Below are 23952 nucleotides of genomic sequence, written 5' to 3'. Positions count from 1 at the left end.
CTAAAGTCTGTGTTTATGAATTTGTGTTGGAAAGCGGCGGAGGAAATCGGAGACTGGTTCAGGTCAGACATTGGCGTCGCACTGTGTGATATAAAGAAAGTCAGATTTTTGGAGGGGGTGGGGTGGGGGGGGTGGGGGGGGGTGATGATGGCGGCAGCTGCAGCCGTAACATGTTCAAATCTCCGCTGCGGTGAGAGGCGGAGGTGCATTTGCGCCGTCAGTACAATGTGGAGAACAAGCAGAGGCAACCCAGCAGACAATAAACAAAGAGCGGCTCGCCATGTGCGCTGCAGCTGCCGCACACACACACTCACACACACACGGACACCCAGAACTGAGCTGCAGTGAGGAGCCGTGGCCGCCAGGGGGCAGTATGAGCCCTGCCAACCACAGCAGAGACGGGGAAAGAGATTCATTAAGTCAGATAACACACCGTATCTTACGTGTTAGTGATGAAAATTTGTGTGAGATGTCTATCTGTGAGGGAAGCTGCTCTGAAACAAGCGGGCGCGGGTTCGAATCCACGTGTCAGCGAGCATCCAGCCTGCCCAAGTGTCTTTGAGCAGCGCACTAACTCCAGCCATGCTGAACCTGACCTTTGACCTCTCTATGATGGGCGTAAAAGAAAAGTTTCCATGATATGTCGCGCTGGTTGTGAATGTGTCATCAAAGAGAGCAGAAGCTGTTCCACCCCTCAGAGGAGTTGGGTGTTATTTAAAGGTGACACTTATGGGGTCTTTTAATTTATACGTGGGGTCTCTTATATAGTGACGATATTGGCATATGCTTTCTATATCTGTCCTAATACACTAAACAGTATGTAACACAATATGGAAAACTGTGGTTTAATCAAACAGAAGAAATTTAGTGTTTAGATGTGCATGGTTCATCCTCATGTTAACATGTGAACAGGATGTGTGAGCTGACATCAGGCCGGCTGGTAGTTCTCCAACCGCTCCAGCAAGACCTCTGAGTAGCCCGGGGAGTAGTACCTGAAACAACACACACACACACACACACACACTGAAAATGTGTTTTATGCTGAAGAAAATTTTATTTTTGGAGCAGCAACACTCAGATAGCGCTAAGTTCCGCCTTTTTAGAAACCCAGTTCAACCTGTTTAAGTAGATTTGCTGAGTTTATTCTTGTGTAACACGGATTCTAATTATAGTGGAATTTTACTTGTTCATTTTATTGGAATTTATTTAGGCTCATGTGATTGTTGAAGCATTGTTTTAGCTGACGGTGACAGGAAACACTGGGTGGAGAAAGAAAATAGTGCCAAAAATGTGAGTGAGTCATTACACGGCTCTTAAATTACTACTGTCTATATGGTCATGTGATCTGATCAGTCACTCCTAGATTACTGTTTACGTTTATGCATGTGCGTTTGTTTGTGTGTGTGTGTGTGTGTGTGTAGTGGGGAATGAAAACACACCTGACGATCTCTTCAGGGAAACAGCTGTTGATAGCGTTGATGTGCTCCTGCAGAAGGGAGCCGGGTTCAGCTTGGATCTCCTGGACTTTCTTCAGCCCCCCGCTGGTCACGAACAGACGGCGAGCCTTACTGTCATGAGGCAGCACCTACGGAGGGAGGGGAAAAGTTCAGAATCACCAAAGCTTGAAAAACTGGCATTAATTTTGATTTCCTAACAAATACAGATTCAGGTTGTGACACTGGCCGTAGACTCACTCACCTTGCTGAACTGGCAGAGTACGTGTTTGAGGATGTTGCTGGGGACATCATAGAGGAGGGGCTCTAGAGCTGGCAGGTCGATGCACTTCTGCAGGATGCTCTTCAGAGCCTTCTTACTCTGAATAGAACAAGGGAAATAAAAGGTACTGCACATGTCAATGCTCATCAACCTGCAGAGCTGCAGCTCTTACTTTAGCCTGTAGGTCCTCTGAGCTGCTGGCGTCCATGTAGAGTTCCAGCAGTCTGGGCAGCAGGTTGGCTGTGGACACCGCCTTGGCGTGCTCAGGGGTGTGATGGCCTATCTGGCCGATGGACCAGGCCGTGGCAGCCTTGATGTGATGTTCAGACTCCTCTGACAGACAAAGGGCCAGCTGGGGCACCCCCTGCAGGACAGGGGGACACACAGCACAAGGGGACTGGTTCAGTCAGCATGACCTACATACCCGACCTGAGGGGACATCTCTGGTTTTAGTGGTGGTTTTGGCTTGTTGAGAGGAATCAGACGAGAGATTAACCGCCATGCACGCACACCTTGGAGAGAATGACAGCCATGGCGAGGTTCTCACTGTGAGCTGCCACATATCCCAGCATCATGATCCCCGGCAGCCGCAGGTTTCCACGGCAGTCGCCCAGATAGTCAATCACTGCTGCCATGCCGCCACAATTCACAATCACCTGGGACAGCTAGAGACACACACACACAGAGAGAAGCTTTACTTTGTGTGCAGCCATGCATAGTTGTGCTTTAAAGTGTGTGTGTGTGTGTGTGCGCAGTACCTCAGGCGTGTGTTTCACCACCTCCCTCATCAGGGTGGTGACGTTCTTTCTGACGTACTCGTCTGGATCCCTGAGGCAGGCCACAGCTGCAGGGAAGATCTCAGCCTCTATCACCATCTCTGCCAGGCTGACCGAGTGTTTGCTGATCTGACTGAGGGCTGAGAACACCTGCCTCTGCACAGAGGCAAAGACATGTAGGAATTATCTCCAGACCTAATTCACATTTATTGGAAATTCAGTTACGGCTTCATGTTGGATAGGCGCCACTTTTTGATCAAATTTCACCTTTTTTTGAGGTTTTAAAAGAATCTTCTAGAAACCTGAGTTATGCATGACTGTGTGGCTCGCAGGATCTACAAAATGTCAACACAATTTTGTTACTCTTTTAGACCAAGTTTCTGCAAGTCTTCATAACATGGTAATCTATAGTGTTTACTCAGAAATGTTGAGTTAATACAATGGTAATTTGTAACCTTCTCAATGTAGAAAGAAAGCAAAGCATTGTTTTAAATTTAAGTTCAAGATGAAAAACATGTTTCATTCATGACAAAGAATAATTTTTACTGTGTATTTTCAATAAAATCATGTTGCAGAAAATTTTCCAAATCACTGTAATTAATTCACAATGTATCACATGGAATTCAGACAGGGTGAGAGGTTTGTTAAAAAGGTGAATGAGGGGGAAAGAGAACAAATACGTGGGACAGAGCCCAATAGAAACCATAAAGAAAAAATATCTCTTTTGAGTGCAGATTTTAAAATAGAGATATTTTCACAAATCTGCTGAAAAGGAGCCTTTAATAATCATTCAGTGATATTATGTGATAATATAACAGTAACATGATGACATACAAGTAAAAGCATTAAAGGAAAGCATTCCTAGTGTTATTTAAAACGGCCTTAAGATTCAGTGATCAAAACAATAGAGGGCACTTAGGCTACATGAATATTTAGCATGCATGTGTCAGCTATTGATTATTTTTACCTTATTTTGTAAGCATTGTTATAAAGCTTGCAAACATCTTACAAAGAAGAAAAATGAAAATTAAGAAACGTGATCAGTGTCTGTGATTCCATAAAATGAGGCGTTAGGGTTAAAAATGTGTTTCTTTCATCCATGCCATCATACATGGCCAGCTGAGTTCCACCAGCTGCTGTTTTAAGTGAGGCTGTTTTACCTTGAGTTTGGCGTCTGGGTTGAGGATCATCTGTGCCAGGTGTGCAATGGCACCATTGTCCACCACAGTGTGGGCCAACTCCGGTGTGTGTTTGGAGATGTCACTGAGGGTGGAGGCCGCGATGCGTTTGAGGGCCATCTCAGGCTCCAGGAGACACATCACCAGCAGGGGAACAGCACCCGCATCCACGACCGACTGAGACAACACTGCACAGTGATGAAAAGTGGTGGGAAAAACAAACACATGCAGGTAAAGTACGGAGAGGGTGTTGAGTCCCAAGGCAAAGAATCACATGAAGATGAGAAAAAATAAAGAAGGAAATCATAAAAATCTAAGTGTGTCAGTGTGACTTCGTTACATGTGTTGTGTCGTGCGATGTAGCCTAGAGCCCAGGCGGCGGCCTCCTTCACCCCGGGGTCAAAATCCTCCAGGCAGAGGACCAGGGCATCAACTCCCCCACAGGCCACCACGGCCTGGGACAGCTCCGGGGAGTGTTTGGCAACCGCACGCAGCACAAATGCTGCTGCCTTCTTGTAGAACCTCTGCATGCAAACACACACAGGTACACACATCAGCTGTCACAGTTACATTGTCCTATGTTTTGATGGGAAACCTCCATGTAAAGCCTGCAATGAGATTAGATTTTTTCTGCCTGTATATAGGCTACTGTATGTATTTTTAAATACTTTATTTTTTAACTCATTTAAACATCCTAGAGTTCCCTCTGTACTGTTTGACCCTCATGTTTTGTAGGCTTTAATTCCTCATTTTTTGGAGTCCTACATTACTTCATGCTGCATGTGTAAAAAAATAAATAAATAAATGCAAAATCAACTTTTTTTTTCTTTCAGATATATATATATCTATTCTTTTCTACTGACCCAATAAACTCAGTCAACAGAAAAGAAGCCCTCACACCAGGCCCAAATATGTAATTGACCTGAAAGCATTGTTATTACACCAAATAAGGAAATGTGTTTGTATGCTAGAAAGGTTCATGCACTCCAGAGTTCCCCTAGGAACTCCATAAATGACACTTTATTAATTAAGGTACACATATTTCACCATTGACTAATTACATATTAGTAGCATAGTGGCTCTTTATTGTCATTATAAAGCAGTCATTTATATATTTTTCTGCATAGACATATTCTACAAGAGTTTTCCCTCAATAACCTTCTAATTACTGCTTACTGATGGCGAGTAAGGAAGCTGTTGTACACGAATTACAATCTTAATAACCTAATCCTAACCCTTAATAACAAATAACCAAATTTCCCCATCTGGGGATTAATAAAGTTGATCTTATTTTATCTTTTCTTATTAACTCTAACCCCTGAAAAAGGCATTAATTAGTGCTCTGTAATGACTAACAAAGAGCCAATATGCTACTAACATGCATGCTAATAAGCAACTAGTTAATGGTGAATATGAGCACCTTAATATTACCAATATTCCTTTGGTCAAAAAAACATGATTCACAGGCAGGAAAGTCTGTTACAACTAATGTATCTTGTGTTTTGGATCAATTAGACTGCAGGGAAGTTTAATTCTCAACATCACGGTGCAGCTCTGATCACATTTGAAAAGTCATGAGGAATTAAGCTGACAAAACAATGTTAAGTATGTTTTTTGAGCTGTTAAAAACAGGGTCTCTGGGATCCCAAACAGACCCCTTGTGTGGGGGGTCACCCCACCTTTTAAAGCTGCAAAGCCATGTTTTTCTACGGGTTTAAATGGAGATTTCTCACCCTCTGCAATATAACTCTGCAGCAAACACTGAATTCTCGCCATATTTGACATAAATGTGTGTGTGTGTGTGTGTTTAGAAAATATAAAGTGATTAGTGTCAGGTTTTAGGTTTATTACATAAGACTGCAGTGTCCCATTAATAACAAGAACTAAACCACATCTCCCTCCTTTCAGAGGCTGAGTGGGCTGAGAGAGACAAAACAAAGGCCTGGTTACTCTCGTGGTAAAGGGCTCTTAGGTTTTGAAGTAGCTCCCAGGCGAACTGCCAAGCTGGCCCAAAACACTCTGATATTCAGGGGGCTGACCCGGAGGTCCTACAGGGTCTCTGTCTATCTCCCTCTCTCTCTCTCACACACACACACACACACACAAACACACACACACACACACACACACACACACACACACACACACACACACACACAAACACCAGCCTCTACAGGGCACTTTAGTGTGCTGCCTGTAGTAAACTAGCACTTGCATGTCCAAAAGATGAGATACTGACATTCTGTGATGCCAGAGAGTGGACCAGCTGAGGCAGGATGCCTTCCTTCACCACGGCCTCGGCCAGGTCATCACTGTGGTCCGCCAGGCGGCCCAGAGCCAGAGCGGCCGTCTGCTGGATGCCGGGGACCACGTCCAGTATCAGGGGACGCAGCATGGACATCACACCTGCAGAGAGGACAGGAGGGGACCAAACACTGGGTATGGCAGCTAATGCTAACGTATAGTCACATAATCTTGTTGCTTACCAGCATTTAGGAGGATTTCTATGTTTTGTGGTCGGGATGCCAGGTCAGCAACAGTTTGCACGAACTGCATTCTTGATTTCTGATACTGCTCAAAAACTGCAAACAGCAGACAGAAAGACAGTTGGACTCTCACCTGAATCTTTCCTGTATGAATAAACAGCTTATGAGTCTCACCTTGAATGATCTGCCGCTGACTCATTGTCTCTTCTTAAAGATGTATTTCCACACAGAAAACGCAGTGGGTTTATCGCAGCTTTCAACGGTTTCTCCTGGCCGTCTCCAGGTCCGCTTTCTGGGTCGTGTTGTTGTTCAGCGTTGCCGTGGCAACAGACGGGAAGCGGAATGTTGCGCTGCCGAAGATCGTCCGCTGCGAAGATGCGTCACTCTCTGAATCCGAGCTCATCCGGCGAAGCCTTCGTGCGAAACATGCTGCGCGTGAGCCGCCCCCCGCTCGCGCTGCCGTTCAGTTCCCGCTAAAAGACAACCGCGGACATGTCGCGCACTTTCGCGACACCTCGATTCAAAGGAAAACAGAGCCTCGAAACCGAAGCTGCCATTGGCTCGCATAGTGACCGCTGACTGTGAGCTGATTTCAGGCTGCGCTGTGCGGCGCTGAACATTTCACGACGAAAGAAGTCCCCCCCCCCCCCCCTTTTTTTTAACTTTTGCCCTCCTGCTCAGGAGTCTGTCCTCAAATGACCCGCCGTAACCAGTTTTCGCAAAGCACTGTCTAAATCCCGTTTAAAACAAACAATATGACCCAAATAAACTTTATTCTTATCATTATTATTCTCAGAATTATTATCATATGTATTATTATAATTATTATTATTATTATTATTAGTAGTAGTAGTAGTAGTAGTTATATAACTGTTGTTGTTTTTATTATTATCATTTTTTTTCTTAGTATGAGTAATCAGTATTATGAAATATAATCTGTCCAAACATTAACCCAGACTTTGTGTCTGTCTGCCTCTCTCTCTCGGCTGGTATTGTATGGGATTTGCGCTGTCACATCAAGCAAAGAACAAAAAAAGTCGCCTGTTTATTAAAGACAAATACATGCAATGAAAAAATATGTGTAAGTGGCATTTTAAAAAAAAAAAAAAGTAGGTACAAAAATGGGTCCTTTCAGACATATTGCATCATCTTTTTTGGGGTTTTGGGCGTGAATGGCTGAATAACAGATTTATGTTAGATGAGCCGATTCAGGTAGAAGATAGATTATTATGTTCAAAGCCTACAGATGTCCCCGGTACGTATTCTACAAGGTGTTATCTGCACCGTTTGTGTATCAGTCACAACTATTTAAATGTTGTTTCATTCTAAAGAAATATTAGTCCGCCAACATCATACACATTGTCATCAGACTCAGGTTTTGTTTGTTTTGTTAGGTTGTTGTTGTTTGTTTGTTTGTTTGTTTGTTCTTATGTTTTCACCCTAAATGTAAGTACAGCGTGTTGTCGATTCCGTTTGTGGTCTTTTTTTTCTACACCGGAGGGACATCACATTAAACTAAATGAGCCTCATTATCACTCAGTTAAACCCCAGAGCAGAGAAATCTCTTTATTCCATCCGAATAAGCAATATTTTCGTTGTATTGCTTAACTGTTCCCCGTTATGAGGCAACGAAGCTGCTCTGTGAAACACAGGTTGTAAAATAAAGCAAAAAGCTGCATTTGATGCACAAATCTTTTTGAGCCGAGCAGATGAAGATCCCAAGTGTGTGTGTGTGTTTTTGGATTGTGGTGTTTTTATAATTGATTCAATTTTGAAAACAAAGATGTTGAAATATATTTTTCTTTAAAGACAAAAAATGAGCTAATTCTGAAAATGCAATTAATTTTGAAACTCTTTGATTTCATAGCCCTCTTTTAGCATATATAGAATCCTAATATTCATAAAATGCGACGGTCTCACAAACACCAGGCAATGAAACTACATTGAAAATATAGAAATAAGGATCAATTGTTGACCGGTGGATGAATTACTAAGTATTTCGCTAATTCTCCATTCAAACGTGTGCAGTAAAATGAAATTGCTCGTGATAAATCACCAACTCAAAATGAAATGAAAAAGGCTTCCATCCTAATTGGATGAATTCAGAAACATGATTTGATCACGGGCCAGATCTGCTCCTGCTGACTGCTCGGATCTGGCCTCCTTAACCGAGTTATCTGCATCACTGCTGATGCAGACAGACATCTGCCTCTCATTTGGTTTGGTTCATGCAAAGCAGCCTGACTGATGATCCTCCATCACAAAAAAAAAGAAAAAAAAAAGATGATGGAACCGGCTTCTTCCATAAGTGTAAAATGTTTTATTTAGATGTTTTATACTGTGCAACAGTAACAATACAATAAGTTGTCCATACAATCGAGCGATACAAATACGGAAAACACAGGAGACATCAAAACATCTGTCACTGAGCGTGAAATGGAGCTGATCAGGAGCCCAAGTCATTCCCTCAGAACAAAGGGGAATAAGAGAATAACATCATCGCTGATTAAATATGCATTTCGTTTCTATTTACACGTGGATTCTCTAAAACTGCTTATAACGTGTTAAAGACGTGGAGCATAAGCAATCTGATTCCACTGCAGCTACAAGAAACTGTTCCCCCCCTCCCCAGTAAAAGGCAATTCAAAGTTTGTTTTTTTTTTCCTCCAGAGGCAATTTTTCCGTGAAGCCGGCAGCGCTACACTCTTATTTTTCCTTCCGTCGGAACAAAAACCGACGCTTGAAACACTTTCAAAAACCCGTCAGACTGAGACACACGCAGGGTCCTCTTTCATAAAACAAAAACCAAAAAATAAAATAAAGTAAAAAATAAAAAAACCCAACAGTGTTATCATGAGCATGCATGTTTAAACTGACAGCTTCAAAATATCCCAACACACATGAGCGAATCATGATGAACACGTTTCATTTGAAAAAGAAAATATAAAAGTCTATCAGTCACGCCTGTAAAATAAAGATGTAGCTTTAAAAGGGGGATAAATGCTCGTCCGTTTCCTCACCAGCGTTCTTTCTTTGTCCACATCAAAACCTGCTTTCTTGTTTGGAAAAAAAAGAAAAGAAAAAAACCCCGCGCCACCCAACTCATCCTCATTCCTTTTATTTTGAAATGTCTCTGATCCCACTACGTTTAAACTTACATATGATGCCATAATATTCAGAACAACAAATGGAGAGAGAAAGAGAGATAACATTGTCTACACAATGGAACTACGTTGGCATGAAAACAGTATTAGCTGAGCGAGTGTCTGGCGTTGGCTGGTCCGGTTCGGTTCGGTTCGGATCCCCGCGTCATCCGGAGGAAGTCGACGAACCGTTCAGGGAGACCTTCCGGGGCTTGCTGCCGCCGCCGCTGCCGCTGCCGAACTGAGTGAAGGGCCGACTGGGGGTCGGGGGGGCTGCGGTCGGCGTCCCGTTCACGTTATTGGGGCCGTGGGGGAGCTGCGGGTGCGGGGACTGCGCAGGCGTGCCGGGGCTCGGCAGCGACGAGGACGTGGACGGAGCCCCGGCGGGACTTCCGGCTTTGTCGCTCGCGGAATCGCTCTCGGGACCGGATCTGCTCGCGCTGTTCTGGCCTTCCTGCTGCGCGTGGCTCACTTTCATCTTCTTACAGTTGGGTCGGACTCTGTACTTCAGCGGCAACGGGCCATTCTGTGAGGGGGGAGGGACAGGACAAAGACATGATTAAATGATGCAACAGCTGAATTCAAACCGAAAAGTTAAAATAAAACAACTTTAACACACATGTTGTCCACACTATGTTTGAACAACAAAATGAACTCCAAAATGCAGCTGTTTCTCTCCACTATACCTGCACCCATGACCAAATAAAAATGTGGTCATTATTTCAAATGAGAGTGAATGTAAACAAACACTTTAAAACGTTAAATAATGTCCGAATCGACAGATGGAAGCACTTCTCCCATTTTCTTAGGAACAAGAGACTAATACATGTCCAGGTCAGCTGTATTTTCACTCCTCAGGGAAATAACCCCAATGCTGCCTGGAAGCCAAATAAAAAAAGGGAATTAATTTAAAATTGTCTGAGTTAGACCCTTCCCCATCCAACAGCCACACTTTAGTCTGTTTCATGTTTTAAAAAAGCATTTTTTAAAAGTGTGTGCATTAGTTACAATAAAAAGGGGTTGAAACCCATATTTAACAAGCAGCCATTTTTGTGCAAAATCTTGATATAGTTGGTTCAAATAAATGAAAAAGTTTGCTCTCCAGTTATTCATTGGTAAAATAAAATTTAAATACACTCAAGATTCAAGATGAACGTTGGTTCATTATTTTGCTGTAATTACACACATTTTTTTTTTAAACTACAAATCACAAAGTGTTTAAATGTATGCTCGAGCTGGTGTGATGGACATAAACATAGCAAAATTCATTTGACAATGTAAATGACTTGAAATTATCAGTACTTTTCTATATTCTGCACACAAACGAGCAAAATAAGAACATTTATGATTTCTAACGTTTGTTAAGCGACATAAATGAGGATATATCAATGGATATAAAGTCTATTTTTGCCCCAAAACATGTCTTACTCTTCTCCAAGTGTAGATATATGCTATATCCATTAACGTGTAGTAATCTTTCAGAGGTTCGTCCTCGTACATGACTTCAACCTAGAGAGAGAAAAAAATACATGTTTTAATTTTAATGAAATAAAATAGCAAATTCATATGCGGTTAATATGAAAAAGACAGATTTATATTGAAGTAGTTTAAATGTCCAGTTCAAAATGAAATCAAGAACTAACGAGTACATCAATAAAGACCTGGTAGGTGCTCGGGATGTCCATTTTGCTGCGCAGAAACTTCCTCAGATGCATTACTGTCATGGCTGCCGGACACTGCAGGTACCTCTTGTTGGCCACCTGTAGACCAAGTATTCCAAAATTATACACACTGCCTTGTCTCTGTATAGACATGCATCTGAATGATTACAGTCTGGTCCACCTTAAAAGCAGGAAAATGCTTTGCAACAACAATGCAGCCACTTCTCAAGAGAGAAATAAACTGTATCAACAGATTTCACTATAATGTGAAAATTAAATATTCATCACTTGAAAAGGAGTGTGCAGTATAAATTTCATTCTTATTTTGCTCCAAATGATGTTAACAAGAAAAAAACAACACTGTGGCCAAAGCCAACTGGCCATACCTGATCTTTAGAGGGCTTGTCGGGGACTCCACCTCCCAGTCTGCACAGAATAACACAAGAGTAAATATTAGTAATTTTACAGCTCTGTCATATTTATTTTCATGTGTCAACACCATACTTACATGCAACAACAACATTTCCTTATTAATAATATATTTAAAAACAAATAGATATGTGTGTGTATACATTGCGGATCTAAAGAATCAGCCACTTGAATGAAAAATACACTTTATTGCTTTTCTGTTTTTTTTCTCCCACAGATATTATAGTTTTTTGTCTTGAAACTATTTTTGACACATGCAGAACTTGTAACTTATAACTTGTGTCAACAGCCCTTAAAATGTTTACATAGTATTGCAAGGAAACCAAGAAAACCGACACGCTGTCTGAAACAAGCTGATAAATTACAAAACATAATAAAAAATATATATATAGCTTGAAATTATTCAATTAAGGCTGAAACAGGGGGGGTTAATAGATTAAATATATTTAAGTAATTTCCTGAAAAAAGATAAGTGACATCCAAAAACAGCGACTGGAAAAAAGCAAATTTCTTAACCTGAAGGAAACATGTGTTGAGGACTTAACTTAAGCAGGACATCAGTGATTTTAAGAGGAGGACAGCAGGGAAACTAAACTTTTATGATAAAATCTTGTGCTTTCTGATGCAGGACAGCAGAGTTACAGACAGGTCCAGGAACACTTCAACACTCAGATCTATTATAATGCTGTATCTCATCTGAGACAATAAGTCTTTCATAGCTAAACAAAATGTGATGGAGCTCGTTAACAATGATAACGCTGCATTATCTCTTTACGACAAAGCCTACCTGTTCTGATCAAAGAACTCGATAGAGAGGCTGATGATCTCGTCATCTGTGATAATTCTCTTGTCCTCGTCTGCCACCTCCCCACGATCCTCATTGGATCCATTAGAGGCTATGGGAAAAAAAAAAAAAACACACACGAGGATGAATACCAAGTAAATAAAGTCAAACAAAAATCTGATTTGAAACACTGAATTGCAATGAACCGCCTGCAGAGTGCAAAGTCTTAATTTCAACCAAAACTTTAAGAAATGTGATTTTTCCTCTTCTCTGTGGTGACTTAAGGAAAATGACAAATTCTCTCACACACGCTTTCTAACTCACCATCTACCGGGTGCTCTGCATAAAAGTCTCTCCTCCTCTTCATTTCATCTGAGGACAATCAGGGAGACGAGCAGTTACAAGTCCGTTCATTTGCAGCTGTGGCAGAATTAAAAAAATCTAGCTCCTAAAATAACAGTCGCGCCAGACTCTGGTGGCGCTCTGCTCCTCCCGAATAAACCTGAACACATTTGTCAAACACGGCAGGATGAATTACATCAGAACAGTCGAGGGGACGTAACAATTCACAGGATTAATAGTTCGACTTCATTTTGTGATAACATCCTGCCTCAGAGGAGTGTATGCGATATAACAAATGGGACTTGGCGATGAAACAAGTGGAGTTTTGCCTGACCTACTTCGGGAGATTCGCTCAACGGCACTTACAGTGCAACACAAGACAAAAGCAGCACTTATAACAAAAACAACCAACTGTGCTGACAATAACAGCAGATATGACCTCAGATCAGCAACCACATCACTGCATTTCTATCAGATCAGGAACAAACAACGCATTGAAAAACCCTGACAATTTAAACATGGTTTGACATCAATATTTGTGACTCTTTTGGGGGGGTGAATCAATTAGATTTGCATATATTCCTCTTTCTCAGCTATTCATTTGCAAAAGAGGTGTGCTGGCCCAGCGCTGTTTGGCTGCCTGCTTATGAAACCACTCATCAAAAGAAAGCATGTGAAAGCACAGTCAGAGTGAAAGGTTTGGTCGCGGAGACGCTTCTGCCGCCGTGCTCTTACTTTTGAAGAGGCCGGGCACCAGCTTGTACACAATGTCCTGGAGAGTTTTGTCAGACCTTGAGAGAGGAAGAGAAACTTCAGTCGAGTCATTGTAAAATACTGAAACCCTCAAGATTTGCAGCTAAAACTAGAAAAGAAAAAAACAGATAGCTGTGAAGGATGTGGAGAAGAAGCTTTTTTCTGCTCTGTAACATACACTAAATACTTATTTCTTTCATTACAGCACATGCACAGCCTGGATGCTACACATTCATGATTTGTATTCAAGGCTGTGGCCCCCATGTGTGAATATAGGAAATGAAGAATGCTGCTTAATATTATGCAAAAAAAATAAATCTTTCAACCATGATGAGGCACAGACAGTTTAATTAGCCAAACTAAGGCGTCTTAAGGAAAGCTTCCTTTGGTTTAAAAAAAAAAAAAAAAAAAAAAAAAAAAAAAAAAAAAGCAGAATCTGTATTTAAAAGCAATGAAAGAAAAACTAAAAGAGGCAGGAAAATCAATGACGAGAGCGCTCACCTAATGTTTAGCAGGGGCTTGGTTTTATGCACTTGTACATCACAGATGGGACAGTATTTGCTGGTTTCCAGGTAGCGCACAATGCACATCTTGCAAACTGCAAACCGTAGAGAAAGACAGAAAGAAAGAAAAAAAACAGTCAATATCAGATGTCGTGTGAAAGGATATCCTGAATCTGAAATGCTGAGGCTAAATCTGGTTTGAAGGACTCGTCGCCCTTTGCAGCATCAACACTGCAGCATGGGAGCAGTGGGAATGCGTGCAGAGAGACATGTGAGGAGGCTGCAGCTTATTCTTACACAGCCACGTTAACATTTCCTCTGCAACAATAACAAGAGGCGCTCACATGAGTGGAGACATTCGATGATGGTCGTCGCGTCTATGAAATATCCTCCACACAGGACGCACATGAGGTGAGGGTTGAGCTCGGTGATCTTTATCCTGGTCGTCCGATGCATGTTGAGGGGAAGGAACGACAATCCTGCAAGGATAGTAAAAAACAAAAAAACAAAAACAAAAACAAGTCAAAACAATGCGTGCACGAAAGGCGAGGAGCCATCAGACAGCTGCGGGTTTCAGACCATTTGGACAAAGGCTGCTGTTTATTTGGCTGCGTTAAAGCAACATCAGGAGCTGGAGTCAGCACACCGAGGCGCGGTGAAAAATCAGAAATCAATCACTTCCACCGATGGAGCCCTGAGCTCCATCCTCAGTCAGCTGCGATCAGCGCGGAACAGAGCGCTGCGGGTCCAACCACAAACAGCTGTGATCGCAAAGCTTTCTCGGCAAAAAATGAAAGAAAAAGAGCCACAATGACTCATAATGCTGCAGATATTCTGCAAAAGCTGCTATTAATTGCGAGGCTTGAACTTTACATTAATGGTTGAAATCGCATTTTTAAATTAAAGGACAAATGTCCAGACAGTAACTCCAGAAATATATACGATTATAAACCAATCCAGAACCATGAAGCTTCACAGGTTAATGTCGGCTTCCCTTCAACAGAAATTCGGCATCTGCGTCTCATCGTGCGTCTTTGTGAATAAAGCAGATTGAGTTTGCGGCCGCTCCACTTCGGAACCGCACGTTTATTCCAAACGGGGACACTCTGGCTCGGAATAATATTCGGGTCTGTGGCGCCCCGGGGTGAGAGGGGGATGATGGGAGACACCCATTCACTGCGTCAGGTGTGCCACACAGGCTGTGGGGAAACCTGAGCGTTTCTATGGCAACCCCTTTTGCTTTTTAGCCCACATGGCTGGTCGCCAGTCTCCAGAGCAAGGCAGGATCTCGGTGACACGGCACGGCGAGCCCGCCCGGTGTGCGGAGCGGAGGGACCGGAGGGACCGGAGGCTCCCGGTCCCTCCGCGCTCACAGGCAGCCGCTGGACCGCCAGGCTGCCGACAGCACGGCTGCCATTTTGTGGAGGAAAAAAAAAAAAGAGAGAAGAAGAAGCCCGTATCGGTTCAACGGGCTGCGGGGTTTCCTCCGAAAGGGGGGCAAAACCACTATCCGGCGCGTTTCCACGAGCTTCCCGAATCTTTACGGAGCACAGTGCAGCAGCCCGCCTCGGAGAAGAAACTCGGTTTTATTCCGCTGCGCTTTGCGCCGTGTTTTTCATGGCGTGTGCGCGACGATCAGCACCGTGCAGCACCAACATGGCCAGACGGCAGCGACTGCGCTCAAGTTGAAGCGCGCACAGGGTCACACTTATTTATCCTGCGCCATCATCGACCGAAGTAACCGAGACCGTTTATGAAGCGTTTACATCACCGACAGCTTGCGCCAGCGGGTATTAAACTTTAGAAACCCGCTGCTTCAGACAAACAACACGAGATGAAATTAGTCCTCCAGCGCCAGAGTGAGATATAACCGGGTACAGCTACGAGCCAGATCTTAAAAAGGATGGGAAACAATAATGGAAGTCGGTGCGTATTAATAAAAGCTGGGCTGTGATCATGGCGCTGTTTGCTGTCATTTGACATGAAAACATTATTAAAAAAAAAAGTCTACATGTCGCCTGCATGCTGCACATGAGGTGACCCTCGTCACACACAGGATGACAGCCAGCCTGCGCGGCTCTGAAGCCGCAGTGACTTCAAGGAGCCACAGCCGGCACCGTGCCCGAGCCCCGGCTGCGTTCAACGCTCCAGCCGACCTCCCCCTGGCCGTCTCTGAGCGGACCACAGGTTGGACTGCGCTCGCAGGACGCCCCACACACGCATAACGACGGATACTGTTAAGTCGGTTGCGCCATGAATCGATCGGCTGCTGTTTGGACAACTGCTCCTCTCCGTGTCCCGCGAGAGCCGCGTGCTCACTTCAATAGACTTCAAGTCAGCCACTGCACAGATCCAAACATGAAGAAGTTCATGCATGATGGGAACGAATGCTGCTCAATGGCTGCAGCACCAGCCAACAAACGCTGGGCTAAATCAAGTCTGCCCAAGACTTCCATTATGGACTCAGTTATGAATACAGCAACACATCTTTATTATAAGGACAGACAGGTTTAATTATGGGGGGTCGGCGTTGATAACACACCACCAATTAATTCACAACAGCTACTAAATCTTAATATCAAGGCAGCAACAAATGAAGAGATTTCCCCCATCGGTTCTTGCAGTGACCCAAAGTCGTGCCAACCTCATTTATTCCCAAACGAGACCAGTTACTCTTGTAAAGGTCCCCCTCGCAGGTAAATCAGCAGCAGCTGGAAATAAGCCAATTAAAATCGCCAATGGGGGAAAAAAACGAGACCTCAACCGCTGTCAGTCAATTTAGAAAATCTAGAAATGAGTAGATGGAGATTCCTAATTGGCCACATGACTGAAACGTATTAAAGTCAATACAGACACGAGTTCACTTTCATTTTGTGAGTTAAATGGCGCTCATCGCGCACTGTGAACCCTCCAGCCTGTTAGTCTACATTACCCCATCAACAGACCTGCGGGGCTGTCAAACCTACAAACCCAAACGCAGGGAAATACATTCATTTTAACCCGTCAAGCACACACAGGCTCCCCAACAGCATGAGTAAAATGATAATTTTTTTTTTGATCCCCCTCCCTCCCCAAGAGGCAGAAGCCCGCCTGGCTCTTGTCTATCTGTCCTGTGTCACCACACTCAGAGCCACGCAGTGCGCCAGCGTTCAGCCGTGTCAAGGCGAAAATGTGGAAATCCATAATGAGTCTAAATGTCAACAAACAAACAGCCTATGGCGGCCACAGTCCATGTGGAATAAAGAGAATTTACAGATGCCCCGGCTGCCTGCGAGACACAGCCAGCCCTTTGTAGGCAACCCTGGCCGACGTGTCGCCCACATTTTTTAAATTTCTCTAAAATCCAACCATCTTTCTTAATTAAGATAATCACACACCGGGAGATAAACAGCCAGAGTGCGTGATCAACGATGACCCAAGTGTTTACCAAGCAGCCGTCATGAAACATTTACGCACAATTGAAATGGTTTGCCTCCTTGTCACATCTGTGAGAGCCATCCAAGTTAAGTTAATAAATCCAGCATTTGGTCATAAATACCCCAAACCAACATATCACCCGGTTCACAACACCTCAAACATCCCATCTCTATAAAGTGGAGGCGCTGGGTGGAAACACGGGCACAGGAGGACCGGTTTGGAGCACTTGCTGCTGTGAACATCTCAGCCAACACAGCCTGGTTCGCCCGAGATCTCCCACTTTACATAAATCCAAACGACTCAAGGCGAAACCCCACCGCGATCAACTTATACGGGCACGTTCCTGAACACCACATCATGCGACATCGGCCGTGCGTGAATCTTATTTCGCGTTCGTGACCGAGCGGGGAACATGTTTTACAGGGGGGAAAAGTGGTGCGCAGACACACACGGAGCTCCACGTCGGTGATCGGTGCAGCCACCGTTGAAAGCTCCACATCCACCGCTGGATCGGTACGTAGGAAAAACACAAAAGCACCGGCCCCAAACCTCGCCTTCTGCCCCCGTTAGTTAGAGACGATATCGAATAAGACCTACCTGGAGGCTCGGCTGGGAATCGGCGGGTCTTGATGCGAATAGACAATGAAAGTTGGGAGGCGATCAGCAGAAAATGAATAGGAGCCGAGCCGCCATCTTGAAGCAGGCTGCAGACGCTGTCAGTGGCGGAGAGCGCACGGCGGACCGGAGCGCATTTCAGATGTGCGAATAAAACTCCTCTTTTCCTCGCTGCCTGCGCGCTGCGTGCGTATGCGATCGGGATTCAAGAGATCCCAGTCCTCCGGCTCCGGCTCGGGAAGGTTCGCACGCGGGCACCGACAACTTTGCCTCCAAAATATCCGCTTCGCCTCCAGTAAAATGCAGCAGTGTGTGTGTGCTCCGTGAAAACTGACACCGTCCCCAAAATGGCTTGTAGTTCGACCGCCCCGCTTTGGTCACGTGGTGTCGTTGCTTAAGGGTGCCTAGGAATTACTGTCGGTGTACGCTGTTTCTCCCAATCTACTACGCATGATATTAAATAACACACAAAACACACACATGCGCGTCTGAATAGCTTTTTAACCACCAAATCTCGCCAAGAACTCAACAGTTTGTGCTTCACTTGAGCTGAAACGTGACCAGGCGGCTGCTTTAAGGGCGCACAAAAATTACCCTCGGTGTATTCTGCTCTTTCTAATGTATGACGCACGATTTGAAATGAGCCATACAGCACATTCACGCAGTTTGGAACACTTTTCAGCGCCAAAAGGCAAAATACCTGCGCCAATATGTATCCTGCGTGCGCTCAAATGTCACTGTGATCACGGGCGTGTAGAAAGTAGGCTACTGATGGTGCTCCCTCGCCTCTCTGATGTTAAAAATAACTGCGGCGCAGGCACTCACACGCGTTCACGTCGTCTTGACCGTCAAAATGCTTCAATCCGCTGTGTCTGTCGGTCGGCTGGGGCTCAGTGCAGCCACCTTATTCATCTGTGTGCAGCGTTGCTTTTTGAAAAAAAAAAAATCCCACGCACTTGGTTAAAATACGTCCATGTGACAAATGGCTCTGGTGCCAAACCTTTGTCACAGGCTGTCCTGACATTTGAAAAAAAAAAAATGCGCCGCAACTTCTACTTGATGAATCGGAGTCTTTATCCCTCAGCCAGCGCCGCACAAAATGAAGGCATCTCGGATGTTTATGGAATCTGAGCCGCTGTGCTGCCTCAGCCGAGGAGCTTTGAACTTTCAGCTTAGGTGGATGCAGAGAGCTAAAATGGGGGGACCACAATTCTCACGTAGTAGTTTAGTCCAAAAAGTCAGAGATCTGTTTTATAAATAGCTCCAATCAGCCCGAGTCCTGCTCGAAAAAGCAGGGCTGATCCTCCTGTTACAACAAATGCTGCAGGAAAAGAAAATACACTGCTGTCATTCAGCTATGGCAAAAATCCTATTCAGGCTGGAAAGTGTTGCCAAAACATATGCCCAGTTACTCCACCGGCTCCACATTCAAACCAAACGCTTCCCATCTCTCACACAAAAACCTGCGCTGCAATGAGCCCACACTTTCAACTTCTCCAAAAGGTTTTTCCCCACCACCATCCTCTCATCGAGCAGTGAAATCACTCAAAGCACCAGGCGGATTTTATTGTATTTGTTTTATTGAAACACAAACTGGAATGATAATCGTCTGCCGTGCACACGTGTCACGTCTATGTCAGGTACGAAAGAGGCTGTAGAGAGATGAGCACTGAGCTGCCGCTGGGAGTCCGAGCGCAGAGGAGGCGAGGGAACGGGACACCGGCATCACATCTGACTGGCTTTCTCCACACTCTTGGCAGCGTCTTTGAGTTTTCCCACCAAATCCTGCAAACAAGCAACCAGTGAGCAACCGACGAAGGTGACCTGAAATACGCTATGAATCACACCCTTTAGAAATAAGAATTAAGCAAAAACCTTATTTCTAAGAATTTTGCTTAATTCAGAGTGCAGAGTTTTTGCTCCGGTCTGACTCGGCGCTGGGTTGCGTCCGGATTAAAATTCACCGTATTTTGCATCGGGAATCTGACTGCAGATTTAAATACAGATCAGAAAAGCCGAGGTCACACTGGAACTTTAGCGCATTATAAAAGCTAAGATACATAATGTTTAATTGTTTATACATAAGGTCAGCTTAATGCACCGCCATCAATACTATCGCTGTCTGGGTATTTCACAGTTAAAAGATTTGGCTGCGGCACTCAAAAACAATGTCATGTGCAGGAAATCCACGAAAGCGCTTTGGTTTATTAGAAAGGCGCAGATATAACTTTCTTTGGAAGCCCCTCTGTTTGGGGTGGAGAGCCCTTCAGCAATCAGCTCAATGAATCGACTTCTTTCATTTTATTTATTTATTTATTTTTAATAGGAGGCTGAGTGTGGTGCGTAAAACGGTCTGACTGTGGAATAAACACGACACAGGTAGAGTAAGATTAAAGAGGAGCGCGGTCCTTCCTCTACCTGTAGCTGCTCCATCGTGCAGGTGAAGTCGATGTCTTCCGAGGAGCCCTCATTCTAAGAAAGAGGAACACACACGATCACAAACACATCCGGCGCGGCCGCGTTACATGCATGACAGCGAGGGTGTGTTCGAGGCTCACCTCGGTCTTCAGTGAAATCGAGTAGAAAGGCTCGTTGACCTTGTCGACCTGTCCGTTCTGTCGGGGAAAACAACAGTTCAGCTTGACTCGAGAAATGGTGCGACATGAAAGACGAGAGTGTGCTGCAGCACCGGTCTCACGTACCTTCATGTGGTACTGCAGACGCCAGGAGACGTCGTTAACCTGAGGCGGACGCCTTCCTATGCTGGAAGTGGATGATAGTTAACACACAGCAATCTGTAACCATCAGTAGGTGGAGATGGAGACAATAAGTTCGCCTTACAAAACAGACACTAATCTAACGATCACAGTGATGGAGTCTTATAAAGGATGTGAGCATTTTTAGCCCATTCTCCAAAGCCTGCAGTGTTCAATAAGTGAACCAATTGAGTTTATTTAGCGACACGCCCCAGAGTTTTTTACGTGATTAAAAGACTGTCCGTGTTTTTACACGAATTGACAATTTGTTTGCAGACAACGTGGCTCTTTCACAAAGAGCGTTTGTCTGCGACGCGTCATAAAGCAGCATTTACACTGCAATTAATCACACTCCCTGACCTTTCCGTCCTGACACGCAAAACACCCTCCCTGCTCCTCTCTGCTCCGCATGGGGCAGCAATACTGTGTCAAAACTCAGATTTCCAATTATATTGATCCGATCTGATGTCTAACAGTAAGTGGGTGGGATGAAAAAAAAAAAATTCAAAGACTAATCAATGAGTAAAATCGTTCAGTCCTAATTCTGCAATGAACACACTGCTTAAAAAATGTTCCAGTTTTGTCTTGGAAACACGAGCAGCCTGAGTAAGACTGTTTTCAAAAATAGCACCATCACCTCCACAAATCTCTCCGCCACTGACAGCTCATGGCTTACCTGGCTAATAGACGCTCCAGTTCTTTTTTATGTGTCTGTAAAACAAATGCATGCACCGGTGAGTTATGGGCCAGTCGGCCACAGACTGTATGAGAGAAAACAATACAGGATTTAATGAGTGTTTCAACTGTCACCTGATAGGAGCTGTAGAATATTTCTATTCTCTCTGCACTGAATGTGAGTTCTTCCAGGCAGGAGCTGTAAGGACAAAGGACACTTTAATTAGCAGCTGATTTCACAAAACTGTATTGACTTTATGCTGTCTTTTTTTTTTTTTTAAACTAGTCATATTTTTGGACATGTTTACACTGACATTTTAATTGTAACCCATGCTTTTTTCTCCCCCCTTTCCAAAAAATATGTTTTCACATATGTCACAGTGAACATGGGGCTTGTTATCACATTTCAAATGCAGTTTTAGAAGGTGGAGAAATGCAAGACAGCCTGAAAGTAGGAGTTTTTTTAAAAAGACAGAAAAGAAAACCTTGAGAGAAAGGGGTAAAAAAAAACTTTCCTGTGTCTAAAAGATTCTTTAGCTGTATATTTGTTGCTTGTTTGTTAGATGAGCACACAAATGCACGCCTACAGAACTTGAATGTAAACTGAACTGTGAAACTGACCGCAATAACTCCAAAAAAAAAAAAAAAAAAGCAGAATGTTAAGCCAATGCAGATGGGCTATTGAAAGAGAGAGACTGCATTTTAAACGTGTCAAATGTGACTACAGCACCTATTATTTAAATTGATCTGCAACCATTTGCAGTTGCATAAAATTGTCTGCACACTATGGCTTCACTGGCAGTTTCCAAGGTGGCTTATAATAACTTCAATTCCTTGTTTATCTGTGGGAACATTGCTGCTGGTACAGGAGCAGGACACATTTTGAGAACACAACAACAGCAGGAGTCTAACTAATTGCCATTAACAACACTATGACCTCATGTGAATCACGTTGATTTGTAGCATTTAAATGTAAGAAAGGAAGACAATAGTTCAGAGATTTAATGCAATTTAATGCTGTAATCTTTGATGCGTTCAAGGTCTCTCGGGAGATGCAATCAGCAGGTCACATGCACTGTTCTTAAGTGTACAATAAACCGCAAAAAACATGATTCAGAGCGACTTGTTCCTGTCACACTATGCGATATGAGCACAATTTCCACAGCCATAAACAGACATCTAATGAGGATATTCTTAGACTTCCACCACGAGCGTGTTCGGCACTGCACGTTAATGCGCAGGAAACCTCCTGTCGGACGTCGCCTACCTTATCGTCGACTTGTCTGCGTTTTGTTTGACTGCCTCCAGTATGAAGGTGGTGGCTGCAGTGTGACTCTGTTTGAGCAGGATCTGGTCGAGCTGCTTCAGCTCGGGCTGATCTGTAACCACAAAAATAAAATGAAAATAAATAAACGGTGAGGACGCCAATCTACAGCCAGAACTTGCGGCTCTTAGTCGAAAGAACAGGCGCGTTAGATTTGCTCTAAATGACGTGCGATCCATACCCGTGCTCTCCAGATAGACGCGCAGAATGGAAATCAATGATGATTTGCATGTGAATGGACCCCCTCAGCTGCGTCAGCCAGGGGTCCTTTGTTTGTTTGTATACCCAACATTGCGCTTTCTAAATAATTCTGCCATTAAGCAGAGGCGGACTGCTGCAGAAGTTGGACAACACATGGTCTGTGAAAACAAGCGAAGCAGCCATGACGGAGTGGGAGCTGCAACTATTGCACGAGCGATGCAAGTCTGCTGTCATTTTGCATTTTGTTTATTTCTGCTGCTTAAAGCCAAACCTGAGCAGAATCTGTAATGCGGAGAGCTCTGCTGCGTTCAAAGACATGCTAAAAAGCGGGGGAAAGCGAACGATCGAATGTGTATCCATTATGCGTTTTGACTAATGATGATTGAAACGGTCTAACACTGTGGTTTTAATGTGCCGAGTGGACTTGATGCCAGTTTAAATGACAAAAGCCATCCCGAGTGGCCGTGTGATTGCTGCTGAGCGGAAAGCAGGCAGCGGAGGCTGCTAACACCGCTTTAGCACAGCTGTCGGGCGGCTGTCTGCCGATCCACTTCACCCCATCTTGCTCTTAATGTAGTATAAACGCGGAGAGACCGGTTTGGAGCGACTCGCAAGACGCAGCAGCGCCGTAAGGAAAAAAAACACAAACATCGAGGCAGCTCGTCCGCACATCCACACGGAGGGAAACCGGAAGCAGCGGCGGAGACAAAAGCGGCGGCGGGGAAGAGGCAGCGGCTCACCGAGGACTGCGGGGTCCCCTCGGGAAGAGAGCAGGCTCCGGAAAGACACGTCCACCAGCACCTGAAAGCTGCTCTGGCCGAAGGCGGACGGGTCGGCTAGGGAGCGTAGCCCTCTCTGCACAGACTCAGACAACTCCATTTTGCAAAGCGGTGACCCACGACACCAGACCACGTGACTGATCAGCTGATGCAGCGTGTGGAGCAGCAGAGGGCTGAGCTGGGGAGGATTACACACGGAGCTGGGAGCTGGCAAATGTCGAGGAATCACCGGAGGGGCGTCATGTGGATGTCTGGGGAGCGCGATCATCGGAGGAGCTGCCATCTCCTCGTTGCTGCTCCACCATGCTGGTGCACTATGCACTAAAGAGGCTACAGAGAAACTTGTGCACTGGGTTTTGAATTAAAAAAAAAAAACAGAAAGAGCACGTTCACTTTAAGATTTATAATATATGT

The 23952-nt window shown here is 44.4% G+C and overlaps 2 protein-coding genes across 3 annotated transcripts; both read right to left on the bottom strand.

Moving 5' to 3' along the window:
• Positions 1-928: 928 nt before the first annotated feature.
• spag6 (sperm associated antigen 6) lies at positions 929-6355 on the bottom strand. Its single transcript, XM_041961755.1, has 11 exons — positions 6331-6355; positions 6157-6252; positions 5910-6076; positions 4011-4194; positions 3653-3858; positions 2475-2648; positions 2229-2381; positions 1889-2080; positions 1699-1815; positions 1440-1585; positions 929-992 (listed from the first exon to the last, which is right to left on the bottom strand). Exons 1-11 carry the CDS (start codon positions 6353-6355, stop codon positions 929-931), a joined length of 1524 nt encoding a protein of 507 aa, XP_041817689.1.
• A 2412-nt stretch (positions 6356-8767) lies between these two features.
• Positions 8768-23686, bottom strand: bmi1a (bmi1 polycomb ring finger oncogene 1a). 2 transcript variants are annotated; one of them, XM_041961714.1, is made up of 15 exons: positions 23500-23686; positions 22502-22613; positions 21370-21433; positions 21236-21270; positions 20045-20067; positions 15155-15181; positions 14116-14250; positions 13770-13866; positions 13251-13306; positions 12498-12545; positions 12177-12285; positions 11347-11386; positions 10961-11059; positions 10728-10808; positions 8768-9825 (listed from the first exon to the last, which is right to left on the bottom strand). In XM_041961714.1, the coding sequence occupies exons 1-15, from the start codon at positions 23636-23638 to the stop codon at positions 9466-9468; spliced, it is 1425 nt and encodes a 474-aa protein (XP_041817648.1). In that variant the 5' UTR covers positions 23639-23686; the 3' UTR covers positions 8768-9465. The 2 variants fall into 2 exon arrangements, with proteins under 2 accessions (XP_041817648.1, XP_041817647.1); XM_041961713.1 differs by lacking the exons at positions 15155-15181; positions 20045-20067; positions 21236-21270; ... (1 more) ...; positions 22502-22613; positions 23500-23686 and adding an exon at positions 17786-18118.
• Between the last annotated feature and the right edge of the window lie 266 nt (positions 23687-23952).

The sequence above is a fragment of the Chelmon rostratus genome, chromosome 20 (genome assembly GCF_017976325.1).
Source record: "Chelmon rostratus isolate fCheRos1 chromosome 20, fCheRos1.pri, whole genome shotgun sequence".
Taxonomy (NCBI): domain Eukaryota; kingdom Metazoa; phylum Chordata; class Actinopteri; order Chaetodontiformes; family Chaetodontidae; genus Chelmon; species Chelmon rostratus.
Note: the sequence above shows the minus strand (reverse complement) of the source record. Positions and strands in the feature narration are given on the sequence as shown.

Coding starts and splice junctions, on each gene's coding strand:
- spag6 (XM_041961755.1), bottom strand. CDS start 6,355: ATGAGTCAGCGGCAGATCATTCAAG. Junction 3,859..4,010: donor CATCGCACGACACAACACAT/GTAACGAAGTCA, acceptor ATCACTGTGCAG/TGTTGTCTCAGTCGGTCGTG. Junction 2,649..3,652: donor ACCCAGACGCCAAACTCAAG/GTAAAACAGCCT, acceptor GCCTCTGTGCAG/AGGCAGGTGTTCTCAGCCCT.
- bmi1a (XM_041961714.1), bottom strand. CDS start 23,638: ATGGAGTTGTCTGAGTCTGTGCAGAGAGGGCTACGCTCCCTAGCCGAC. Junction 11,387..12,176: donor GAGTTCTTTGATCAGAACAG/GTAGGCTTTGTC, acceptor TATTCTGTGCAG/ACTGGGAGGTGGAGTCCCCG. Junction 11,060..11,346: donor ACAAGCCCTCTAAAGATCAG/GTATGGCCAGTT, acceptor CTTGGTCTACAG/GTGGCCAACAAGAGGTACCT.